Below are 24,113 nucleotides of genomic sequence, written 5' to 3' on the forward strand. Positions count from 1 at the left end.
TGCAAGGCCTGAGGCTTGCAAGCGCAGCTGCAACTGTTCCCCCTTCAGTGTCTCTCTGGTTATACTCTCCTGAGGCTGGCCCACCATAAACTTACGAAATATAACCTGTGGGTCTGATTTTAATTGCTTTTATCCTAATAAGTAATTTTTATTTTATGAGGCTCAGAAATTCAAGACAGCAAGGAATTAGAAGTACACAAAATTATTGATGTTCTGCAGAGAATTTACTCTTTTTTAACATAAATGTATTTATTTTAATTGGAGGCTAGTTACTTTATAATATTGTATTGGTTTTGCCATACATCAACATGAACCCACCACGGGTGTAGATGTGTTCCCCATCCTGAACCCCCCTCCCACCTCCCTCCCCATACCATCCCTCTGGGTCATCCCAGTGCACCAGCCCTGGGCATCCTGTATCATGCATCGAACCTGCACTGGCAATTCATATCACATATGATATTTTACATGTTTCAGTGCCATTCTCCCAAATCATCCCACCCTCGCCCTCTTCCACAGAGTCCAGAAGACTGTTCTATACATCTGTGTCTCTTTTGCTGTCTCACATACAGGGTTATCATTACCATTTTTCTAAATTCCATATATATGCATTAGTATACTGTATTGGTGTTTTTCTTTCTGGCTTACTTCACTCTGTATAATAGGCTCCACTTTCATCCACCTCATTAGAACTGATTCAAATGTATTCTTTTTAATGGCTGAATAATACTCCATTGTGTATATGTACCACAGCTTTCTTATCCATTTGTCTGCTGATGGACATATAGGCTGCTTCCATGTCCTGGCTATTATAAACAGTGCTGGGATGAACATTGGGGTACACGTGTCTCTTTCCCTTCTGGTTTCCTTGGTGTGTGTGCCCAGCAGTGGGATTGCTGGGTCGTATGGCAGTTCTCTTTCCAGTTTTTTAAGGAATCTCCACACTGTTCTCCATAGTGGCTGTACTAGTTTGCATTCCCACCAACAGTGTAAGAGGGTTCCCTTTTCTCCACACCCTCTCCAGCATTTATTGCTTGTAGACTTTTGGATAGCAGCCATTCTGACTGGCGTGACATGGTACCTCATTGTGGTTTTGATTTGCATTTCTCTGATAATGAGTGATGTTGAGCATCTTTTCATGTGTTTGTTAGCCATCTGTATGTCTTCTTTGGAGAAACGTCTGTTTAGTTCTTTGGCCCATTTTTTGATTGGGTCATTTATTTTTCTGGAATTGAGCTGCAGGAGTTGCTTGTATAATTTTGAGATTAATTCTTTGTCAGTTGCTTCATTTGCTATTATTTTCTCCCATTCTGAAGGCTGTCTTTTCACCTTGCTTATAGTTTCCTTTGTTGTGCAGCAGCTTTTAATTTTAATTAGGTCCCATTTGTTTATTTTTGGGAAAAACAACAAATAACACACAAGGGGATTCCCATAAGGATAACAGCTGATCTTTCAATGGAAACTCTTCAGGCCAGAAGGGAATGGCAGGACATACTTAAAGTGATGAAAGAAAATAACCTACAGCCCAGATTACTATACCCAGCAAGGATCTCATTCAGATATGAAGGAGAAATCAAAAGCTTTACAGACAAGCAAAAGCTGAGAGAATTCAGCACCACCAAAACAGCTTTCCAACAAATGCTAAAGGATTGTCTCTAGACAGGAAACACAAAAAGGTGTATAAACTCGAACCCAAAACAATAAAGTAAATGGCAATGGATCATACTTATCAATAATTACCTTAAATGTAAATGGGTTGAATGCCTCAACCAAAAGACAAAGCCTGGCTGAATGGATACAAAAACACATCAGATTAGATCAGTTGGTCAGTCGTGTCCGACTCTTTGCGACCCCATGAATTGCACCATGCCAGGCCTCCCTGTTCATCACCAACTCCCAGAGTTCACTCAGACTCACATCCATCGAGTCGGTGATGCCATCCAGCCATCTCATCCTCTGTCGTCCCCTTCTCCTCCTGCCCCCAATCCCTCCCAGCATCAGAGTCTTTTCCAATGAGTCAACTCTTCGAACGAGGTGGCCAAAGTACTGGAGTTTCAGCTTTAGCATCATTCCTTCCAAAGAAACCCCAGGGGCTGATCTCCTTCAGAATGGACTGGTTGGATCTCCTTGCAGTCCAAGGGACTCTCAAGAGTCTTCTCCAACACCACAGTTCAAAAGCATCAATTCTTCAGTGCTCAGCCTTCGTCACAGTCCAACTCTCACATCCATACATGACCACAGGAAAAACCATAGCCTTGACCAGATGAACCTTTGTTGGCAAAGTAATGTCTCTGCTTTTGAATATGCTATCTAGATTGGTCATAACTTTCCTTCCAAGGAGTAAGCGTCTTTTAATTTCATGGCTGTAGTCACCATCTGCAGTGATTTTTGGAGCCCAGAAAAATAAAATCTGACACTGTTTCCACAGTTTCCCCATCTATTTCCCATGAAGTGATGGGACCGGATGCCATGATCTTCGTTTTCCTAATGTTGAGCTTTAAGCCAACTTTTTCACTCTCCACTTTCACTTTGATCAAGCAGCTTTTTGGTTCCTCTTCACTTTCTGTCATCTGCATATCTGAGGTTATTGATATTTCTCCCGGCAATCTTGACTCCAGCTTGTGTTTCTTCCAATCCAGCATTTCTCATGATGTACTCTGCATAGAAGTTAAATAAGCAGGGTGACAACATGCAGCCTTGACGTACTCCTTTGCCTATTTGGAACCAGTCTGTTGTCCCATGTCCAGTTCTAACTGTTGCTTCCTGACCTGCATACAAATTTCTCAAGAGGCAGATCAGGTAGTCTGGTATTCCCATCTCCTTCAGAATTTTCCACAGTTTATTGTTATCCACACAGTCAAGACCCCTATATATGTTGTCTACAAGAGACCCACCTCAAAACAAGGGACACATACAGACTGAAAGTGAAGGGCTTGAAAAAGATATTCCACGAAAATAGAGACTAAGAGAAAGTAGGAGTAGCAATACTCATATCAGATAAAATAGACTTTAAAACAAAGGCTGTGAAAAGAGACAAGGACACTATATAATGATCAAAGGATCAATCCAAGATGAAGATATAACAATTATATATGCACCCAACATAGGAGCACTGGAATATGTAAGACAAATGCTAACAAATATGAAAGGGAAATTAACAATAACACAATAATAGTGGGAGACTTTAATACCCCACTCACACCTATGGATAAATCAACTAAACAGAAAATTAGCAAGGAAACACAAACTTTAAATGATACAATAGACCAGTTAGACCTAATTGATATCTATAGGACATTTAACCCCAAAACAATGAATTTCACCTTTTTCTCCAGTGCACACAGAACCTTCTCCAGGATAGATCACATCCCGGGCCATAAATCTAGCCTTGGTAAATTCAAAAAAGTTGAAATCATTCCAAGCATCTTTTCAGACCACAATACAGTAAGATTAGATCTCAATTACAGGAGGAAAACTACTAAAAATTCCAACATGTGGAGACTGAACAGCATGCTGCTGAATAACCAACAAATCACAGAAGAAATCAAAAAAGAAATCAAAATTTGCATAGAAATGAATGAAAATGAAAACACAACAACCCAAAACCTGTGGGACACTGTAAAAGCAGTGCTAAGGGGAAGGTTCATAGCAATACAAGCATACCTCAGGAAACGAGAAAAAAGTCAAATAAATAATCTAACTCTACACCTAAAGCAACTAGAAAAGGAAGAAATGAAGAACCCCAGGGTTAGTAGAAGGAAAGAAACCTTAAAAATTCGGGCAGAAATAAATGCAAAAGAAACAAAAGAGACCATAGCAAAAATTGACAAAGCCAAAAGCTGATTCTTTGAGAGGATAAATAAAATTGACAAACCATTAGCCAGACTCATCAAGAAACAAAGGGAGAAAAATCAAATCAACAAAATTAGAAACGAAAATGGAGAGATCACAACAGACAACACAGAAATACAAAGAATCCTAAGAGACTACTATCAGCAATTATATGCCAATAAAATGGACAACTTGGAAGAAATGGACAAATTCTTAGAAAAGTACAACTTTCCAAAACTGGACCAGGAAGAAATAGAAAATCTTAACAGACCCATCACAAGCACGGAAATTGAAACTGTAATCAGAAATCTTCCAGCAAACAAAAGCCCAGGTCCAGACAGCTTCACAGCTGAATTCTACCAAAAATGTAGAGAAAAGCTAACGCCTATCCTAGTCAAACTCTTGCAGAAAATTGCAGAGGAAGGTAAATTTCCAAACTCATTCTATGAGGCCACCATCACCCTAATACCAAAACCTGACAAAGATGCCACACACAAAAAGAAAACTACAGGCCAATATCACTGATGAACATAGATACAAAAATCCTTAACAAAATTCTAGCAATCAGAATCCAACAACACATTAAAAAGATCATTCATCATGACCAAGTGGGCTTTATCCCAGGGATGCAAGGATTCTTCAATATCCACAAATCAATCAATGTAATACACCACATTAACAAACTGAAAAAGAAAAGCCATATGATTATCTCAATAGATGCACAAAAAGCCTTTGACAAAACTCAACATCCATTTATGATAAAAACTCTCCAGAAAGCAGGAATAGAAGGAACATATCTCAACATAATAAAAGCTATATATGACAAACCCACAGAATTTACTCTTAATAATGTTCTGTGTTCAAGTACAGTGTGTTACAGCATATAGCATTTGGCTAAAGAAAGAACTAGACTAGATGTTTCCACCTACCTGTTAATCCAAATAGCATTTTCCTTTGTCAAATATCCATTCTCTCTACTGAACCATATGATCTTTCCACTGTGATATTAATAGAACTGTTCCTCATTTTGTTATTAGAAACATCCTTCAGAAATTTGAACCATACTTAGGTTTCAGCAGAAATGTTATCAAAGGGTCTAAATAAATATTTGTACATGAAACACTAATATTTTTTCTCTAAATTTCAATCTTTTTGTATTGGAGTTTTTATTTAGTATACATATGTACATCAAGTTCAAGCCAAATTAAATTTAAGACTAGTTAGCTGATTATAATATTGAAAATGATAATTATTCTATGTTTATAATTCTGAGAAATTTAGGCTTCTGGCAGATTACAGATTATTTATTTATTTGGTCAAGCTAACCACATAGTAGAAGCAAATATCCTACCCTCAAGGAACTTTTGAACTGCCATGATAAATCAAGTAGCCAAAATACAGATAAGAAAGATTATGACAAAGATGTATATGTATATATATACACATACATATATATATAGATATTTGCTTTAGAATATTGCTATGGAAATTCAGACTCAAAAGAAAATTACATCCAATGAAGGTTATGGCAGAAAGATTTCAATTAGTATGATTTTTTAACCTTATCTTGGAAAAGTGAGTTTGAGGGAAGCATATTCCAGGTAAAGTGAATAGCACTTGACTAAAGGCATGGTCGGAGAAGGCAATGGCACCCCACTCCAGCACTCTTGCCTGGAAAATCCCATGGATGAGGAGCCTGGTAGGCTGCAATCAATGAGGTCGCTAAGAGTCGGACACGACTGAGCAACTTCACTTTCACTTTTCACTTTCACGAATTGGAGAAGGAAATGGCAACCCACTCCAGTGTTCTTGCCTGGAGAATCGCAGGGACGGGGGAGCCTGGTGGGCTGCCGTCTATGGGGTCACACAGAGTCAGACACGACTGAAGCGACTTAGCAGCAGCAGCAGCAGCAAAGGCATGGTACAAGATTGAAAAGTATAAGTATTTTACAAGGGAGAAGGGAGAAACATGTTATCTGGTACAGTTAAATAGGATAGAGAATGCGAAATGAAGAATAAATTCACAAAATAATTTGTCAAGGATTGTAGATTAGTTCAGTTCAGTCACTCAGTCGTGTCCAACTCTTTGCGACCCCATGAATTGCAGCATGCCAGGCCTCCCTGTCCATCACCAACTCCCGGAGTTCACTCAGACTCATGTCCATCGAGTCAGTGATGCCATCCAGCCATCTCATCCTCTGTCGTCCCCTTCTCCTCCTGCCCGCAATCCCTCCCAGCATCAGAGTCTTTTGCAATGAGTCAACTCTTCACATGAGGTGGCCAAAGTATTAGAGTTTCAGCTTTAGCATCATTCCTTCCAAAGAACACCCAGGACTGATCTCCTTCAGAATGGACTGGTTGGATCTCCTTGCAGTCCAAGGGACTCTCAGGAGTCTTCTCCAACACCACAGTTCAAAAGCATCAATTCTTTGGCACTCAGCTTTCTTCACAGTCCAACTCTCACATCCATACATGACCACTGGAAAAGCCATAGCCTTGACTAGATGAACCTTTGTTGGCAAAGTAATGTCTCCGCTTTTGAATATACTATGTAGGTTGGTCATAACTTTCCTTCCAAGGAGTAAGCATCTTTTAATTTCATGGCTGCAATCACCATCTGCAGTGATTTTGGAGCCCCCCAAAATAAAGTCTGAAACTGTTTCACCATTTCCCCATCTATTTCCCATGAAGTGATGGGACCAGATGCCATGATCTTAGTTTTCTGTATGTTGAGCTTTAAGCCAACCTTTTCACTTTCCACTTTCACTTTCATCAAGAGGCTTTTTAGTTCCTCTTCACTCTCTGCCATAAGGTTGGTGTCATCTGCATATCTGAGGTTATTTATATTTCTCCCGGCAATCTTGATTCCAGCTTGTGCTTCTTCCAGGCTAGCATACGTAGGTGTTATTCTGGTTTAATATTGGTATATAACCCTAAGGTAATCATAACCTTTACAGTAGCTGTTAACCTCAACCATAACCATCAGTCTGACTCTTGTGACCCCGTGGACTGCAGCACACCAGGCTTCCCTCTCCATCACCAACTCCCGGAGCTTACTCAAACTCATGTCCATTGAGTCGGTGATGCCATTCAACCATCTCATCCTCTGTCATCCCCTTCTGCCCTCATTCTTTCCCAGCATCAGGGTCTTTTCAAATGAGTCAGCTCTTAGCATCAGGTGGCCAAAGTATTGGAGTTTCAGCTTCAACATCAGTCCTTTCAATGAACACTCAGGACTGATTTCCTTTAATATGGACTGGTTGGATCTCCTCACAGTCCAGGGGACTCTCAAGCATCTTCTCCAACACCACAGTTCAAAAGTATCAGTTCTTCAGCACTCAGCTTTCTTTATAGTCCAACTCTGACATCTATACATGACTTCTGGAAAAACCATAACCTTGACTAGACTGACCTTTGTTGGCAAAGTAATACTTCTGCTTTTTAATATGCTGTCTGGGTTGGTAATAGCTTTTCTTCCAAGGAGCAAGTGTCTTTCAGTTTCATGGCTGCAGTCACCATCTGCAGTCATTTTGGAGCCCCCCAAAATAAAGTCTGACACTGTTTCTACTGTTTCCCCATCTATTTGTCATGAAGTGATGAGACCAAATGCCGTGATCTTAGTTTTCTGAATGTTGATCTTTAAGCCAACTTTTTCACTCTCCTCTTTCACTTTCATCAAGAGGCTCTTTGCTTTCTGCCATAAGTGGCTGTCATCTGCATATCTGAGGTTACTGATGTTTCTCCCAGCAATCTTGATTCCAGCTTGTGGTGTTGGAGAAGACTCTTGAGAGTCCCTTGGACTGCAAGGAGATCCAACCAGCATCAGAGTCTTTTCCAATGAGTCAACTCTTCACATGAGGTGGCCAAAGTATTAGAGTTTCAGCTTTAGCATCATTCCTTCCAAAGAACACCCAGGACTGATCTCCTTCAGAATGGTCTGGTATTCTCATCTTTAAGAATTTTCCACAGCTTATTGTGATCCACACAGTCAAAGGCTTTAGCGTAGTCAATAAAGCAGAAGTAGATGTTTTTCTGGAACTTGCTTTCTTTTTCAATGATTCAATGGATGTTGGCAATTTGATCTCTGCTTCCTCTGCCTTTTCTAAATCCATAACCATAATCATGTCCATACCCATATCCTCTGACTCTTTGGGAATTACATAGGTCTGTGGCTCCCAGTTCTATCAAATAGGATTTCCCATTCATTGTCCTTCAATTTAAACTTTAATGACACTGAAATCTAATGAATATACTTTTGAAAGACCACCATAATGTCCTAAATCTATTTAAAATGGAAAATAGTTCATAAAATTATATACCTGAGGGACTTCCCTGGAAGTCCAGCAGTTAAGACTCTGCACTTCCACTGCAGGAGATATGGATTCCATCCCTGATATCAGAAAAGTAAGACCCTGCATGCTGTGTGGTACACCTAAATTTTTTTTTAAATATATGTCTGTTTCAATATGTAAATACTGAATAAGATTACAATAGCAGAAGACATAATGAAGCCAAATATTTGCTTCCTTTTATTCATAATAAATTTGGGTTTATGAGAAGTTGATATGACACTTTCAGTATGAGAACACAGGAAAATTATAGATGAGAGGCACAGGGAACATAAAAATAAAACCCAGCATTGGGATAAGTAAAAGTAACCAAAACTTTTTCATATATAATAAAATGAACTAAATTCAATTAATATGGGAATAGCGTTTCAGACAGTCGTGGGCAATTACCTTCTGTCTTGGATTCTTGGGCTGAGACAGTAGGAGACCCCAGGGGCCACAGAGAGGTGGTGTGCCAGACACTGAGGATGTGGGGAGAGAGGAACAACTCCCAGAGAAACAATTTTAATATGTACTTTACCTAGATTTATCCTGTACTGTAATTTGAAATTACATAGGAGCTTTTTCATATTAATGTGAAAATTAAAAACTTTTATTAATAAATTAATAAGATTCCTATGTGTCAAATATTTAGCTGTAAATCTGTTAGAATGAAAATCAGTCTCCTCTGATATATGTTTGCCTATAAACTAAGGATAAGTATGTAGTTCAGTGGCGGTGTATTATATTGTCAGCTTAAAACCACAAACAGCATTGCTCCATAAAATAATTTCCTAAAATGATGGTCAACATTCTGGTTGTGCTCTTGAAAACTATTAAGACCATAAGAAAATACTTTGTGGTTATATTAAAACTTTTTGTATGTGTTTATATGTCAAATATTTTAAGCGAAGTTGGTTTTAAATTGGTCTTTCAGTTGCTTAAGGATATGGTGGGATATTGGAAAGTTGTGCTCTTATGAGGCTTCTCTCAATGTTACATGTCGCAGGATGAGTCACCTCTCTTGTCCTGTCCACTAAACTCAACTAGGTCTCGTCAATCACTGCAGTGACCCAAAGCAGCCCCTCAGATCTAGAGAATTCTCCCTAGGATGGGGTAGAACCTTCACTGAAAGTCACTGTCAGAGATGTTAATTATCAGCTTTCAAGAGTCAGACTCAAAGAATAAAAACTTTAAGCAATAATCTGAAAGATAGCTAAATGATCAGCATTCACTGAGCCATAGCAGTGAGGCAGTCAGGAGGGAATAAATGCAGAATCTGAGATGCAAAGATGGAATTACAGTCTTGTGTGACATGACACATATTTTTAAAGTTGTGCATCTAATTGTTGTACACATAGGATTTGTAAGTAATTTTGTGTATGTATTTCATAAGCATCTTTCTAAATTGGCATTTTACCAAAGAAACTGGATTATATAGTTCACAGTTCTCTTTTGTTTTATTCAAACTCTCAATATGCTCCAGTAACTATTAGGTATTCAAATCAAGGATGAGTACTCTTCAGAACTGTAATAGTAAATGTATCAGAATAAGTTCAGGAAAAAACTGAAAGTGGTTAAATTTGGAAGAGGAAGGGATGATTAGCAGTACATGGTAGGAAAGGAGCAGTGGGTGACCTCCGTGACGAAGTCACAGTCTTGGGATCCCCTCAGAACTCCTCTCAGTCAAGGAGAGGCACCTAACAGCAAAGGTCACATACCAGCTCTCATCCTGAACAGTGATTATTTTAAAGGACATGTGGACGCCTGTTTTCTTATATGCTCATATGTAAGTGAGAGATGAAGAGTGTCCCCAGACATTTAGTTCATTAAAAATATTTAATCAATGGTATCAATGGTCTGAAAAATAAATCATATTTTCTTTTTTAAAATGTTTTATTTAGTAAAGTCATACATAGTTATCATGCAGGTCAGGAAGCAACAGTTAGAACTGGACATGGAACAACAGACTGGTTCCAAATAGGAAAAGGAGTACGTCAAGGCTGTATATTGTCACCCTGCTTATTTAACTTATATGCAGAGTACATCATGAGAAACGCTGGACTGGAAGAAGCACAAGCTGGAATCAAGATTGCTGGGAGAAATATCAATAACCTCAGATATGCAGATGACACCACCCTTACGGCAGAAAGTGAAGAGGAACTAAAACAGCCTCTTGATGAAAGTGAAAGAGGAGAGTGAAAAAGTTGGCTTAGAGCTCAACATTCAGAAAACGAAGATCATGGCATCCGGTCCCATCACTTCATGGGAAATAGATGGGGAAACAGTGGAAACAGTGTCAGACTTTATTTTTCTGGGCTCCAAAATCACTGCAGAGGGTGATTGCAGCCATGAAATTAAAAGATGCTTACTCCTTGGAAGGAAAGTTATGACCAACCTACATAGTATATTCAAAAGCGGAGACATTACTTTGCCAACAAAGGTCCGCTTAGTCAAGGCTATGGCTTTTCCAGTGGTCGTGTATGGATGTGAAAGTTGGACTGTGAAGAAAGCTGAGTGCTGAAGAATTGATGCTTTTGAACTGTGGTGTTGGAGAAGACTCCTGAGAGTCCCTTGGACTGCAAGGAGATCCAACCAGTCCATTCTGAAGGAGATCAGTCCTGGGTGTTCTTTGGGAGGAATGATGCTAAAGCTGAAACTCCAGTACTTTGGCCACCTCATGTGAAGAGTTGACTCATTGGAAAAGACTCTGATGCTGGGAGGGATTGGGGGCAGGAGGAGAAGGGGACGACAGAGGATGAGATGGCTGGATGGCATCACTGACTCGATGGACATGAGTTTGAGTGAACTCTGGGAGTTGGTGATGGACAGGGAGGCCTGGCGTGCTGCGATTCATGGGGTCGCAAAGAGTCGGACACAACTGAGCGACTGAACTGAACTAAACTGAATACTATATCAAGGTCCATGTGGATTTATTCTAAAATAAACCTCCTTTTTACCCATATTAGCAAATAGAAGAAAAGTCGCCAAAATATACAAACAGTTCACGCAGCCCAATAACAAAAAAACAAACAACCTAATCAAAAAATGGGTGGTGTATCTACATAGACATTTCTCCAAAGAAGACATGTAAATGACCAAAAAGCATATAAAAAGATGTTCAATGTCACTAATTATTAGAGAAATGCAAATCAAAACTACAGTGAAGTATCACCTCACACCAGTCAGAATGGCCATCATCAAAAATCTACATACAGTAAATGCTGGAGAAGGTGTATGGAAAAGGGAATCCTTCTACACTGTTGGTGGGAATGTAAATGGATACAGCCACATGGAGAACAGTATGCTGCTGCTGCTAAGTCGCTTCAGTCGTGTCCGACTCTGTGACCCCATAGACGGCAGCCCACCAGGCTCCCCCGTCCCTGGGATTCTCCAGGCAAGAACACTGGAGTGGGTTGCCATTTCCTTCTCCAATGCATGAAAGTGAAAAGTGAAAGTGAAGTCGCTCAGTTGTGTCTGACTCTTAGCGACCCTATGGACTGCAGCCTACCAGGCTCCTCTGCCCATGGGATTTTCCAGGCAAGAGTACTGGAGAACAGTATGGAGCCCTGTAAATAGGCTCATCAATACCATTTTTCTAGATTCTATATATATGCATTAATAAACAGTATTTGTTTTGCTTTTTCTGACTGACTTTACTCTGTAAGAGACTCTCAGTTCAGTTCAGTTGAGTTCAGTTGCTCAGTTGTGTCCAACTCTTTTCGACCCCATGAATCACAGCATACCAGGCCTCCCTGTCCATCACCAACTCCCGGAGTTCACCCAGACTCAAGTCCATCGAGTCAGTGATGCCATCCAGCCATCTCATCCTCTGTCGTCCCCTTCTCCTCCTGCCCCTAGGTTCATTCAACTCTGTTCAACTGACTCAAACTCATTCCCTTTAATGGCTGAGTAATATTTTATTGTATATATGTACCACAACTTCTTTATCCATTCATCTGCTGATGGACGTCTAGTTGCTTCTATGTCCTGGCTATTGTAAATGGTGCTGCAGTGAACATTGGGGTACATGTGGCTTTTTGCATTTTGGTTTTCTCAGGGTATATGCCCATTGTGAAGCGAAAGTTGCTTAGTCATGTCCAATTCTTTGTGACCCCATGGAGTATGCAGTCCATGGAGTTCTCCACTCTACGGAGTGGGTAGCTGTTCCCTTCTCCAGGGGATCTTCCCCACCCAGGAACTGAACCCAGATCTACCACATTGCAGGCAGATTCTTTACTGTATGAGCCACCAGAGAAGCCCTTACATATACATACTGCACGGATTATTCCACTTTTTTTATTTTTGGCCACACTGCACAGCACATGGCATCTTAGTTCCCCAGCAAGGGATCGAAGCCACGCCCCTGCCTTGGAAGTGCAGAGTCTGAACTGCTGGACCACCTGAGTAATATGCCCATTACTCAGTCATAAAAAAGAACAAGTTGATGCCATCTGCAGCAATATGGATGGACTAGAGGTTGTCATGTTGAGTGAAGTAAATCAGAGGAGGACACCGTATGCCATCACGTATATATGTGATCTGAAAAGTATGGTACAAATGAGCTTGTCTACAAGGCAGAAATAGAGTCGCAGATGCAGAAAGCAATCTTATGTTTACTGGGGGGAAAGGGAGATTCATAAATTGAAAGATAAAGGTTGACATGTGCACAGTACTACATATGAACTATGTAACTAACGAGGACCTACTGTATAGCACAGGGAGCTGTACTTAGTCCTCTGTAATGACCCATGTGGGAAAATAATCTAGAAAAGAGTTGATATGTACATGTGTAACTGACTGACTTTGTTACACAGCAGAAAGTAACACAACATTGTATTGGGTTGGCCAAAAAGTTTGTTCAGGTTTTTCAGAACATCTTGCAAAATACCCAGACAAACTTTTTGGTTAACCCAATAAATCAACTATATTTCAATAAAATTTTCTTAAAAATAAGCTTTAGTCTTAGGTAGACCCTGTGTTCCTGGGTCTTGAGGATGTGACTTTTTTGGAGCTCTTACCTTTCCACCCTCTGTAGTTCTATTTACAGGACATATTCCTGCCTCTCTCTTTAGGGTGAAGGGATTTTCTTGTTCCCTTTCCCCATCTGCTGTGGACTTATGCCCATAGGCACTGTTTGTTGTGGACATAGTAGCTGTTCTCCTTCTCCAGGTCTGCACAATCAGGCATGATTTTTCAGGACTTTCAACCATCTTTTGTTGTGTGCAGAGTAGAGTTTGTGGAGAAAAGCCTGCAAGAAGGTGTGAATTCTCCCCATGTATGTGGCTCCCAGGCTCAAATTCTTTTGTTAGCCCACACTCACTATCCCCAATTTGCTAGTCTTCACATCTAATTCTTACTGGTGTGTGGCTATGTTTGCTGCAGGTAAGCAACTGCCATCTGTCCTTGTAGATTCTTGTCTTTCAGATTTTAGCCTACTTAGTTGTCTGTCCTCTGAAGGGTTCAAAAAAAATCCTGACCTTGCATGGCTTTTCGCTGATGTAGTGTAAGGTTCAAGCGATGTTTTTTTGTAGTGCTCTATATCCTGAGCAAAAACCAGAAGTCTTTTAATTTTTAGTTTTTTAAAAAATGATTTTTAAGGATCCTTAATATATTCTATTACATATTCTTTTTTAAGATATTTAGTTTTAATTGATTGATGATTGGTTTACAATATTGGTTTGGTTTCTGTCACACACCAACATGAATTAACCGTAGGTGTACATGTGTCTCCTCCCTCTTGACTCTCTTCCCCACCTCCCGCCCATTCCCACACCTCTAGGTTGTTAGAGCCCTAGTTTGAGGTACCTGAGTCACTAGTTACATATTCTTTGTCAGATGTTTCCATTGAAAACATTCATTCCCAGTTTGGGGCTTGTGTTTTTGCTCTCTTAACAGTGTTTCTTGCTGTACTTAAGTGCTAAAATTTTATGAGTTCCAATTTTTAATATTTTCTTTTGTTTAGAGCTCACTTTGTCCCAAGATATTTTTATCTTGTAAGTTCCTGAAGATATTCAGTGTTTTCTTTTAAAAGTGCTACTGTAGTTTTAGCTTTAAGGTTTATGATCCATCTTAAATTAATTTTTGTTTGTGGTACAAGGAAAATATTGAGGTCATTTTCCCTACATATTTATCCAGTTGTTCCTAGTACTATTTGTTGAAAAGACTTTTCTTTGCCCATTAAATTGCCTTGACATTTTTTTCAAAGATTAATTGACCACATGTATATGATTTTACTTCTAAACTTTATTCTTTTATTTTTTCTTTCCTTACACCAATTCCAATTTGTTCTTATTTCTGTAGCTTTATTGTACGTTTTGAAATTGGATAGAATGAGACCTTCAGTTTTGCTCTTAGATTGGTTTTATATTCCAGATATTTTGTATTTCTTTACACATTGTAGCCTCTTCACGGATCACTGCCTTGTCATGGTGAAGGGGCTTGTGTAGCTCAGTGAAGCTGAGAGCCATGCCATGTGGGGCCATCCACGATGGACAGGTCACAGTGGAGAGTACCAGCAAAACGCGGTCCACCGGAAGAGGGCGTGGCAAACCACTCCAGTATACTTGCTGTGAGAGCCCCATGAACAGTGTAAAAAGGCAGAAAGATATGACGACACTGAGAAATGAGCCCCCCAGGTAGGGAGGTGTTTAATGTGCTCCTGGGGAAGATTGGAGGACAGCTACTAATAGCACTAGAAAGAAGGAAGTGGCTGGGCCAAAACGGAAGTGCTGTTCAGTTGTGGGTGTGTCTGGTGATCAAAGTAAAATCCAATGCTGTAAACAACACTGTTGCTTAGCAATCAGGCAAGTTAGGTCCATGTAAAGGTAAATTGTACATGATAATAGTCATATAGTCATAAATAGTCAAGGTAAATTGGACATGATCAAGCAGGAGATGGCAAGAGTAAACATCGACATTTTAGGAGTCAGTGAACTAAAATGGATGGGAATGGGTGAATTTAATTCAAACGACCATTAGATCCACTACTGTGGGCAAGAATCCCATAGAAGAAATGGAGAAGCCCTCTTAATCAGCAAGAGAGTCCAAAATGCAGTACTTGGGTGCAACTTTAAAAATGACAGAATGATCTCAGTTTGTTTCTAAGGTCAACTATTCAACATTACAGTAATCCAAGCCTATGCCCCAAACACCAGTGCAGAAGAAGCTGAAGACCTAGAAAACCTCCTAGAATTAACACCAAAAAAAGATGTCCTATTCGTCACTGGGAATTGGAATGCAAAAGTAGGAAGTCAAGAGATACTTAGAGTAACAGGCAAGTTTGGCCCAGGAGTACAGAATGAAGCAGTGCAAAGGCTAACAGAATTCTGCCAAAAGAACACACCAGACATAGCAAACACCCTTCTCCAACAACACAAGAGACGACTATACATGGGCATCACCAAAGGGTCAACACCGAAATCAGATTGATTACATTCTTTGTAGCCAAAGATGGAGAAGCTGTATACAGTCCACAAAAACAAGACCAGGAACTGACTGTGGCTCAGAAAATCAGCTCTTTGTAGAAAAATTCAGGCTTAAACTAAAAATGTTCCAAGCTGGATTTAGAAAAGGCAGAGGAACCAGAGGTCAAATTGCCAACATTTGCTGTATCATAGAGAAAGCAAGGGAATTCCAGAAAAACATCTACCTCTGTTTCATTGACTAGGTTAAAGCCTTTGATTGTGTGGATCATAAAAAACTATGGAAAACTCTTAAAGAGGTGGGAATACCAGACTGTCTTACCTGTCTCATGAGAAACCTGTATGTGGGTCAAGAAGCAACAGTTAGAACTCTGTATGGAACAACAGACTAGTTCAGGATTGAGAAAGGAGTAGGGTAAGGCTGTTTATGTCACACTGTTTGTTTAATTTACATGCAGAGCACATCATGTGAAATGCTGGGCTGGATGAGTTACAAGCTGGAACCAAGATTGCCAGGAGAAATATCAACAACCTCAGATATGCGAATGATACCACTCTAATGACAGAAAGTGAAGAGGAACTAAAGAGCCCCTTGATGAGGGTGAAAGAAGAGAGTTAAAAAGCCAGCTTAAGACTCAAGAAACCAAGATCACGGCATCTGGTCCCATCTCTTCATGGCAAATAGAAGGGGAAACAGTGGAAGCAGTGACAGACTTCCTCTTCTTGGGCTCTAAAATCACTGTGGATGGTGACTGTAGCCATGAAATTAGAAGGCGATTGCTTCTTGGCAGGAAAGCTATGGCAAACCTAGACAGTGTGTTAGAAAGCAAACCTATCCTCTTCTGACAAAGGTCTACAGGGTCAAGGCTATGTTTTTCCCAATAGCCATGTACAGATGTGAGAGTTGGACCATAAAGAAGGCTGAGAGCTGAAGAATTGATGGTTTCAAACTGTGGTGCTGGAGAAGACCCTTGAGAGTCCCTTGGACTGCAAGGAGATCCAACCAGTCCATCCTAAAGGAAATCAACGCTGAATATTCACTGGAAGGACTGATGCTGAAGCCAAAGCTCCAAATTTTGGCCACCTGATGTGAAGAACTGACTCACCAGAAAAGACCCTGATGCTGGGAAAGACTGATGGTGGAAAGAGAAGAGGATGAGATGGTTGGATAGCATCACTGATTCAATGGACATGAACTTGGGCAAACTCTGAGAGATGGTGAAGGACAGGGAAGCCTAGTGTGCTGCAGTCCATGGGGTTGCTAAGAGTCGGACATGGCTTGGCAACTGAACAACAACACATTTTAAAATAAACTTTTTGATTTCTACAAATACAGCCTACTAGCATTAGCCTACATCTCAATAAGGAGAAAATTGATTTGTTAGCAAACATTGAAACTTCCAATAAGTGACCATGGTATATCTTTCATTTATTTGGGTCTTATTTAATTTCTCTTAGCTATATTTGTTAGTTTTCACTGTAAAAAATTTGGATATCTTCTGTTAAATTCATACTTAATATTTTACTGTTTTTTATTGTATTGTAAGTGAAGTATTTTATTGCATTTCCAGTTTCCTGCTCACATGTAGAAATACGATTGATTATTTTGACCTTGTAACCTGTGACCTTGTCAAATTAATTAATTAATTTTTGGAGTCTAATCTTAGTATTTACTATGGAAAAATCAAGTCATTTATAAACAGTTTAATGTCTTCCTTTTCAGTATTTATGGGCTTTTAATTTTACCTAAGTCAAAGAATTGCCAATGCTACTATTACAGTTTTTATTTGGCTTTATTGATATATAGTTTCACACAATAAAATTCATCAGTTTAAAAGTATTTATAATTGAAAAGTTTCAACAAATGCATGAAGTCATGTAATAATCATCAAACCCAAGATATAGAACTTTCTGTTACCATTCAAATCCCCTCAAACACATGTTCAGTCACTGTGCAGTTCAGTCACTGCATTCTGTCACTTCATTTTACCTCTTCTTGAGTATTATTGAATATTATTTAGAAGGAATTATATTCATTTTACCTCCACATACATTATAAACCATAAAATTCAGTTATACTTTTTGCTTTAAACCATAAACTGTCTTCTAAATAAGAGAAGAATATGAAATGTGGCCATTTTATTTACACATATCTCCCATTTTTGCTCTCCATTTTTTTTTTTTTGGTATGTCTGATTTTCTATCTTGTTTATTTCCCTTCAGCCTAAAAATATTCTTTTGGCATAGAATTCTGGACCTATTTTTTTTCTTTCAGTTGTTAAATATCATCAGAGTTAAATAACTTTGGAGATATAATTCCGTTCTTTTTTGTCCTATGGTATTTTTAATGAGGCATCCGCCTGTTGTGTTACTTTCTTTAATATATAATATATTCTCCCTGTCTCTTCTTTCTCTCTCTCAGGATACTTTAAAAACTTAAAAAAAAATGTATTGTTGAAAGTATTTTTCTTAGATGAATCTACATGTGGTTTTATTTCTACTTATTCTGCTTGGGTTTCTGAGATCCTTGAATCTGTAAGTTGATGTTGTTTACCTAATTTGAAGAAATTTCAACCATTATTTTTTCAAATAAATTTTCTACGTCACTTTTTCTTCTCTTCTCCTGGAACTTCAGTTACACGTAAGATACCTTGATTTGTCCAAAAATTCACTCAGAATGGCTTATATTTAAAAAAAAATAATTTTCCTTTTTTTCTCTGGGTTGGATAATTTCTGTAGCTATGTTATGTTTTGTTCTCTGTGGATATATAACAAATTACTCCACATTTATTGACTTATAGCAGCAATAATCATTAAGCTTTCACAGTTTCTATGAATTCAGAATTCTGAATTATCTGAAATTCTGAAACTATGGTTTCAGCTGAGGTCTCTCATGATGTTACAGTCAGATGTTGGCAGGAGATGCAGTCATTTGAAAGCTTGATTGGGGCTGAGGAATCTACTTCAGTTGTGGCCTCGTGGCTGGCAAGCTAGTGCTCCTCCCCATCGTATCTCCATGGGTGTGACACGCTTCTCGAGTGTCGTTATGTCATGACTTCCATCAAATAAGCACCCCAGGAGATCAAAGCAGAATCTGTAATACTTTTATGACCTTAGAAACCACATACCTTCACTTCCGCCACATTCTGTTTGTTATGAAATAGACATATTTGTTATGAAATAGACATATTTGTTATGAAATAGACATATTCTACAAGTCAACCCTAACTTAGCGTGTAGGTAAGCTAAGAAAGGCATGAATTCTAGGAAAAGAAAATCAGGGGATGATCCTGGAGGTTGGATACCTATTCTATTTTCAAGCTCACTCACCCTTTTCCTGCAGTCTGCATACTTTTGAAGCAGATTGAGTGATCCTCCCCCCACCGCCCCCCCCAACCCCGCCAAGTTTCAGGTAGTTTGCTTGTTCAGTTGTTGAATTTCTAATTGTTTATTTTGAATCATTTTCATATCTCTGATAGGAATACCCATCCCTAAACTACTTATGACTATATTTTCCTTTAATTATTTGAACATACTTATAATGTGCTGTGCTAAGTCACTTCAGTCGTGTCCGACTCTTTGAGACGCCATGGACTGTAGCCTGCCAGGCTCCTCTGTCCATGGGATTCTCCAGGTAAGAACACTGGAGTGGGTTGCCATTTCCTCCTCCAGCGGATCTTCCCGACCCAGGGATTGAACCCGTGTCTCTTACATCTCTTGCATTGGCAGGCGGATTTTTTACTGCTAGCTAAAGAACCTGGGATGTATACTTACAATAACTATTTTTAATAATTCATCTATGAATATCAACCTGTGAGCCATCTTGGGGCTGGTTTCTATTGACTGACTTTTCTTTTGACTATGGTTTACATTTTCCTACCACTTCATGTATCTAGCCTCTGTGTATGTTTATGTGTGTATAGTGGATTGCTAGGGATTCCTTTGAGAGATTCTAGATTACATTATCTTTTCCCTGAAGAGATTTTTTTTTTCTTCCAACCTACAGTTACATTCGATAGAACTCATACTTCAAACCATGTCTCCCCAGTGGTGAAGAACTGAAGTTTTTTCTCAGTGTTCAGCCTTCTAGTTACTGCTTTGTCCTTTTTGCTGGGTTCTTTGGAATCTCCGACACATACACATAGTTCAGAGGTCAGCCTAGTATTTGAGCACAGTTTACATGTAGATCTTTGGATTCTTCCACTTAAGTCTCTTCTTTCTGGAACTTCCTCCTCAATTTTTAGTCTCACTTCCAGCCAGACCTGATTTCTATTTTCTGACACCATAAGCTGCTAAAAGTTGTGCTGCCTTCAGCACCCTCAGAGGAAAAGCTGAATAAATGTTTGACTTACTCAGAAGAGTTCCTTTCTTTTATGGGTTTCATCACTTCCAATTTTCTGTTTTGGTGGTTCATTCTGCACATTTAAATAACTGCTTTTATGCTTAGTTCAGAGATAATAATGTCATATGCAGGAAGGTTAGCCATACCAGCTACTCTGCCATACCAGAATGGCACCTTGTGCATTTATGTTTGAGTGAGACGCAGGAGAGCTCATTAGTAGCTTTGGGTTCCTGATCCTGTTCAGCGATGGGCTTCACTGTAAGGTGGACAGAAATCAAGTTCCTTTGTTGGGGAAGGGTATCCTAATTGTTAATATTCACAGATCCCCTCCCCTTGAGTTATTCAGTTTTCTCATTGAAGAATCCTCCAATTTCAGTACAGCTGGGACTGTGATAGATACAAGCCTGATTTTCAGCATCCTGGGAGCCTGCTGGACTTGGAATTCTCACTGCTTTTTGTGTAGAGTTTCACAAATCCCTCTGTTTTCAGTACATTCATAGCTATATCTTGTAATTAAGACATACTTCATTTTTTGTTCAACATTTCTAAAGATTAAATCTCTCTTTTCAAAGGGAACTGTAGGAACTGTGGGTTTTGGCTGTGAATAGCAGAAGAAGAAATGTTGGGACTAAGGGCTTCTTATGAAAAAAACATTGAACCAGTATCTTACTCTCCACTCTACTTTTAGAAAGATCTAGTACTCTGATTCCTGAGTATTTCTGGAACTCTGTGGCAAGAATTCTATTTCTTCATATTGGCTTCTCCCAATTGTAAATCTGGGGTTCAGGTATATCCAGTCTTCTGAGTCAGTGACCATTTGTTTGTTTCAAGATTTTAAGTTTTAGTTGATATTATTCCTCCTGTTCTTTTTGTGGATATATGGGTTTGCTCCTTTTCTGTCGTTTTAGATGGCATTTAAAAATGAGTGATGATAAACCGCGTAGATTCTATTCCTATTCCACCAAATTGTCATCTCTAATTTTCAAATAAATATAAACTGCATTTATGAAACCAAACACCCTCTTTTTAAACTTCAGCTAATAACGCTTTTACAAAAGTCAGTTGTGAAAAGCCGAGGTGTCAAATAACTAAACCAATGTTGGATGTAAATGCCAACTCTGCCGTCACCTTTGCACAGTGAAATACTGTTTCCCTTCCATTGTTCCTTAAAGTAGCGGGGGAGGCTTGCCGGCTTGTTTAGCGTAATGTGCTTGCTTTCAACTTGGGCTGTAAAAGAACTGCTCACAGCAGACACGTATGTGCATGTGGTGCTGCCACTCAGGCCTTGCCTCCGAGAAGTGTAAATAAAACAAACGGCTTGGCCGCTACTTCATGCCCACCCTTCCACCGGTCAGAGCAAACCAAAGGACTCTTACTTAGTAAGAACCAGAATTTACTTTCAAGAGCTTCATCAGACTGCTTTGTTTGTGAACTTCCATTTTCTAACATGAAGATTACGGAATTCGTTCTCTGAAGTTACAAGTCATGTGAGCATTTGTATTTTACTGAATATAATCTGGTATTAACTTCATTTGTGTGACTCTACATGTACTTGCTGTTCTTTAGGCCTTTTGTAAACTGATCATATGCTGATCTTCATATAATTATCTGTGAGGAATAGTTTCTGAATTTACTTTTAATTTTCAAATGAGTCACATTCCTGTCATTAATTAGTTAGATTTTGGGGTTTTTGCTTTTTTGTTTTATTTTTGGTAGTCCACCAATATAGCACAAAAACTCTTAACAGTGATAAATTAATCAGTAATAGAAGAAACTACTGGACCATGTTTACTGGTATAATCAGGAATGGACACACACTGAAAAGACTTTAGTACATGTTGCGGGAAACAAAAAAAAGGACTAACACGTGTGAAGTAAGATTAAATAAAGGGCTCAAAGTTATTTAGCCAGAAAGATGTGATGTAATGTCTTTATACATACAAAAATTCATTACATAATATAATGACTAGTTATTTTCATCTCTGCTGAAATCTAAAAAGAAAAATGTTCAAGGGTAGAAATATTCAATGTAAATTTAACCAATACTTAGAACGATAGCCTTGAAGGTTGATGGACAGACATTAGAAGACTTGTGATAGGACAGCTCTACTGGGAAGAGGAAAGAGCTTTAAAGACAGCAGTCTTCTCTGTCATGAATGATGCCAAGTCCCGCGTTAAGGCAGAGAGCTGGACTAGTTGGCTTCCAGAGGCCCCCTTCCAAACCTGGAATTCTCTGGTCACTTCTGTCGCTAGCCTTCGGAAGCTGGAGTCAGCCAGTCACAGCAGATAGCTGCCCTTTCAGGAGCTCCAGCAGTGCCGAGGAGGCAGCGCCCGCAGCAGCAAGGCAGCAGCTGTCCCCGCCGGAGACTTCGTCCAGAGTCAGGTCAGCGCGTCCCTTCCTCCGCCTTCCCGGCTCTGTGCGTGGCGGCTCCCGAGGCCCGGCGGCCGCGGGCCGGACACCCCAGCCACCCACACGCCCTCTGACGGGGGCAGGCGGGACGGCTGGTGGGCTGGCGCTGTGTGGAGGGCCTCGCGCCGGGCGCGCTCGGGTGGCACCACCACCGCCGGGTCCCCGTGACGCCGCCGTGCAGGGCGCCCGGCCCAGGTGCCCCCGGGCGCGCCGGGCGCTGTCCGCTCGGAGCGGCCGCCGCGGCTCCCGGCGCCCGCAGGAGGGCGCGGGCGGGGATGCTCCGGCCGGGGGCCTCACCCAGTCTCCCGCATCCGGAGCCGCCCCGCGGGCTCCGCGCCGAAGAGGGAAGGAGGGAGGGGTGGGGAGGCTCGGTGCGGGAGGAGGGAGCGCGGGGCGGCGCCGCTCGCGGCCACAGCCTCCGCCCCTCCCGCGGGCGGCTCGGCTCTCCTGCACCCTCTCCCGGTCCCTCGCGCCCCCGCACGCTCTCGAGCGCGGAGGGGAGCGCAGCCCGCGCGGAGGGGAGCCGCAGCTGCGCGGAAAGGAGCGCAGCCCGCGCGGAGAGCAGCGCAGCCGCGCGGAGGGGAGCGCAGCCGCGCGGAGGGGAGCGCAGCCGCGCGGAGGGGCCGGCGGGGGCGCGCTTGCAGGGCGCAGCTCGCGCCGGCGCTCGCGGGCGGGGACTCCTCGCTCCGGCAAACGGCGGCGGCGCCAGCGGAGTCCCGCCGCGAAGATGCTCAAAGTCACGACGCCCTCGTGCTCCGCCTCGTCCTGCTCCTCGGTCACCGCCACCGTGGCCCCGGGACCCGGGAGCCTGGTTCCGGATTACTGGGTCGACGGCTCCAACAGGGATGCTCTGGGCGATTTCTTCGAGGTGGAGTCGGAGCTGGGACGGTACGGCGGGGCGGCCTGGGGGGCTGGGGGCGGCGGGCTGAGGCGCTCGGACCTGGAGGAGCCGGACATCCTGGGCGCCGGCTGGGGCTTCTGCCGGCGGCGCGCTTCGGGCGCTTGCCTTTTGCGGCTCCAGCTCCCCGGAATACCGGGGCCGGCCTCCCGGCCCTTGGGTTCTGCCGGCTCCGGGAGAGAGCCCGGGACCGTTCACGAGCGAGCCGGCGTCGCCGCGCGCGCCCAGGCCGGTGCAGCTGCGGGCGGCAGCCCGGGTGCTCCCCACCGCCGCCGCCTCTCCGGCTGCCGCCTCCGCGGGTGACAGCTCCACCGCACGTGGGCCCTGCTTGCCCAAGCGGCGTCTCTGATCGCGATTATAGCTTGCCAGAGGGTCCTGTCTGTCTAGTTATTTTTTGGGGATGAGGGGCGGAGGATGCCTCTCCAAATCTTGACAGAAATATTAGTTTCGATTCTTCCTCCTTCCCCTCATCAAGCTCTCCAAAGCAAGTGGCACTGGAGATTAAACTTAAACACCAGCTTCCCCGCAGAGTCTGCTCAGGAGTGAAGGGGAATGAATCATTTAAGGGAGTTGAAGGCAGAATAATGAACTAGTGTGGCTTTAAAGGAGAGGCCGTGGTAATTAGTGAGAAGAGTTCTGCTGCTCTTTGACGGGCTGGAGTGATTTGTTTAATTATGTATGCAGAAAACCATCTCCCTGGGGTTGCAGAAATGTCCCTCATCCCTGCTTTGAAGACCCAAACAGGTAGTGATCTTGCCACGTGCATGATGCCATATGTTCCTATATTTTTATCCACTGAAAAATATTTTCCCCTTCCTTTTTCCTCCTTTCTTTCTGTTATTCATAGGTAGGGAGACCTCTTTTCAATATTCATTTTAGA

At 41.5% G+C, this 24,113-nt stretch overlaps 1 protein-coding gene across 2 annotated transcripts in view; it reads left to right on the forward strand.

The window, feature by feature from the left end:
- Positions 1-22,185: 22,185 nt before the first annotated feature.
- The window catches only part of CAMK4 (calcium/calmodulin dependent protein kinase IV), a 255,441-nt gene continuing 253,513 nt past the window's right edge, over positions 22,186-24,113 (forward strand). The window contains exon 1 of one of the 2 annotated variants that reach the window (XM_070794140.1): positions 22,186-22,308. Coding sequence is in view for 1 of the 2 variants with exons in the window: in XM_070794139.1 (XP_070650240.1) it covers positions 23,063-23,223 (161 nt within the window). In the remaining variant the exon portion in view is untranslated. Of the gene's footprint in view, positions 22,309-22,924; positions 23,224-24,113 lie in introns of those variants that run through there. The other variant, XM_070794139.1, reaches the window with a different exon arrangement.

The sequence above is a fragment of the Bos indicus genome, chromosome 7, assembly GCF_029378745.1.
Source record: "Bos indicus isolate NIAB-ARS_2022 breed Sahiwal x Tharparkar chromosome 7, NIAB-ARS_B.indTharparkar_mat_pri_1.0, whole genome shotgun sequence".
In the NCBI taxonomy this organism is placed as follows: domain Eukaryota; kingdom Metazoa; phylum Chordata; class Mammalia; order Artiodactyla; family Bovidae; genus Bos; species Bos indicus.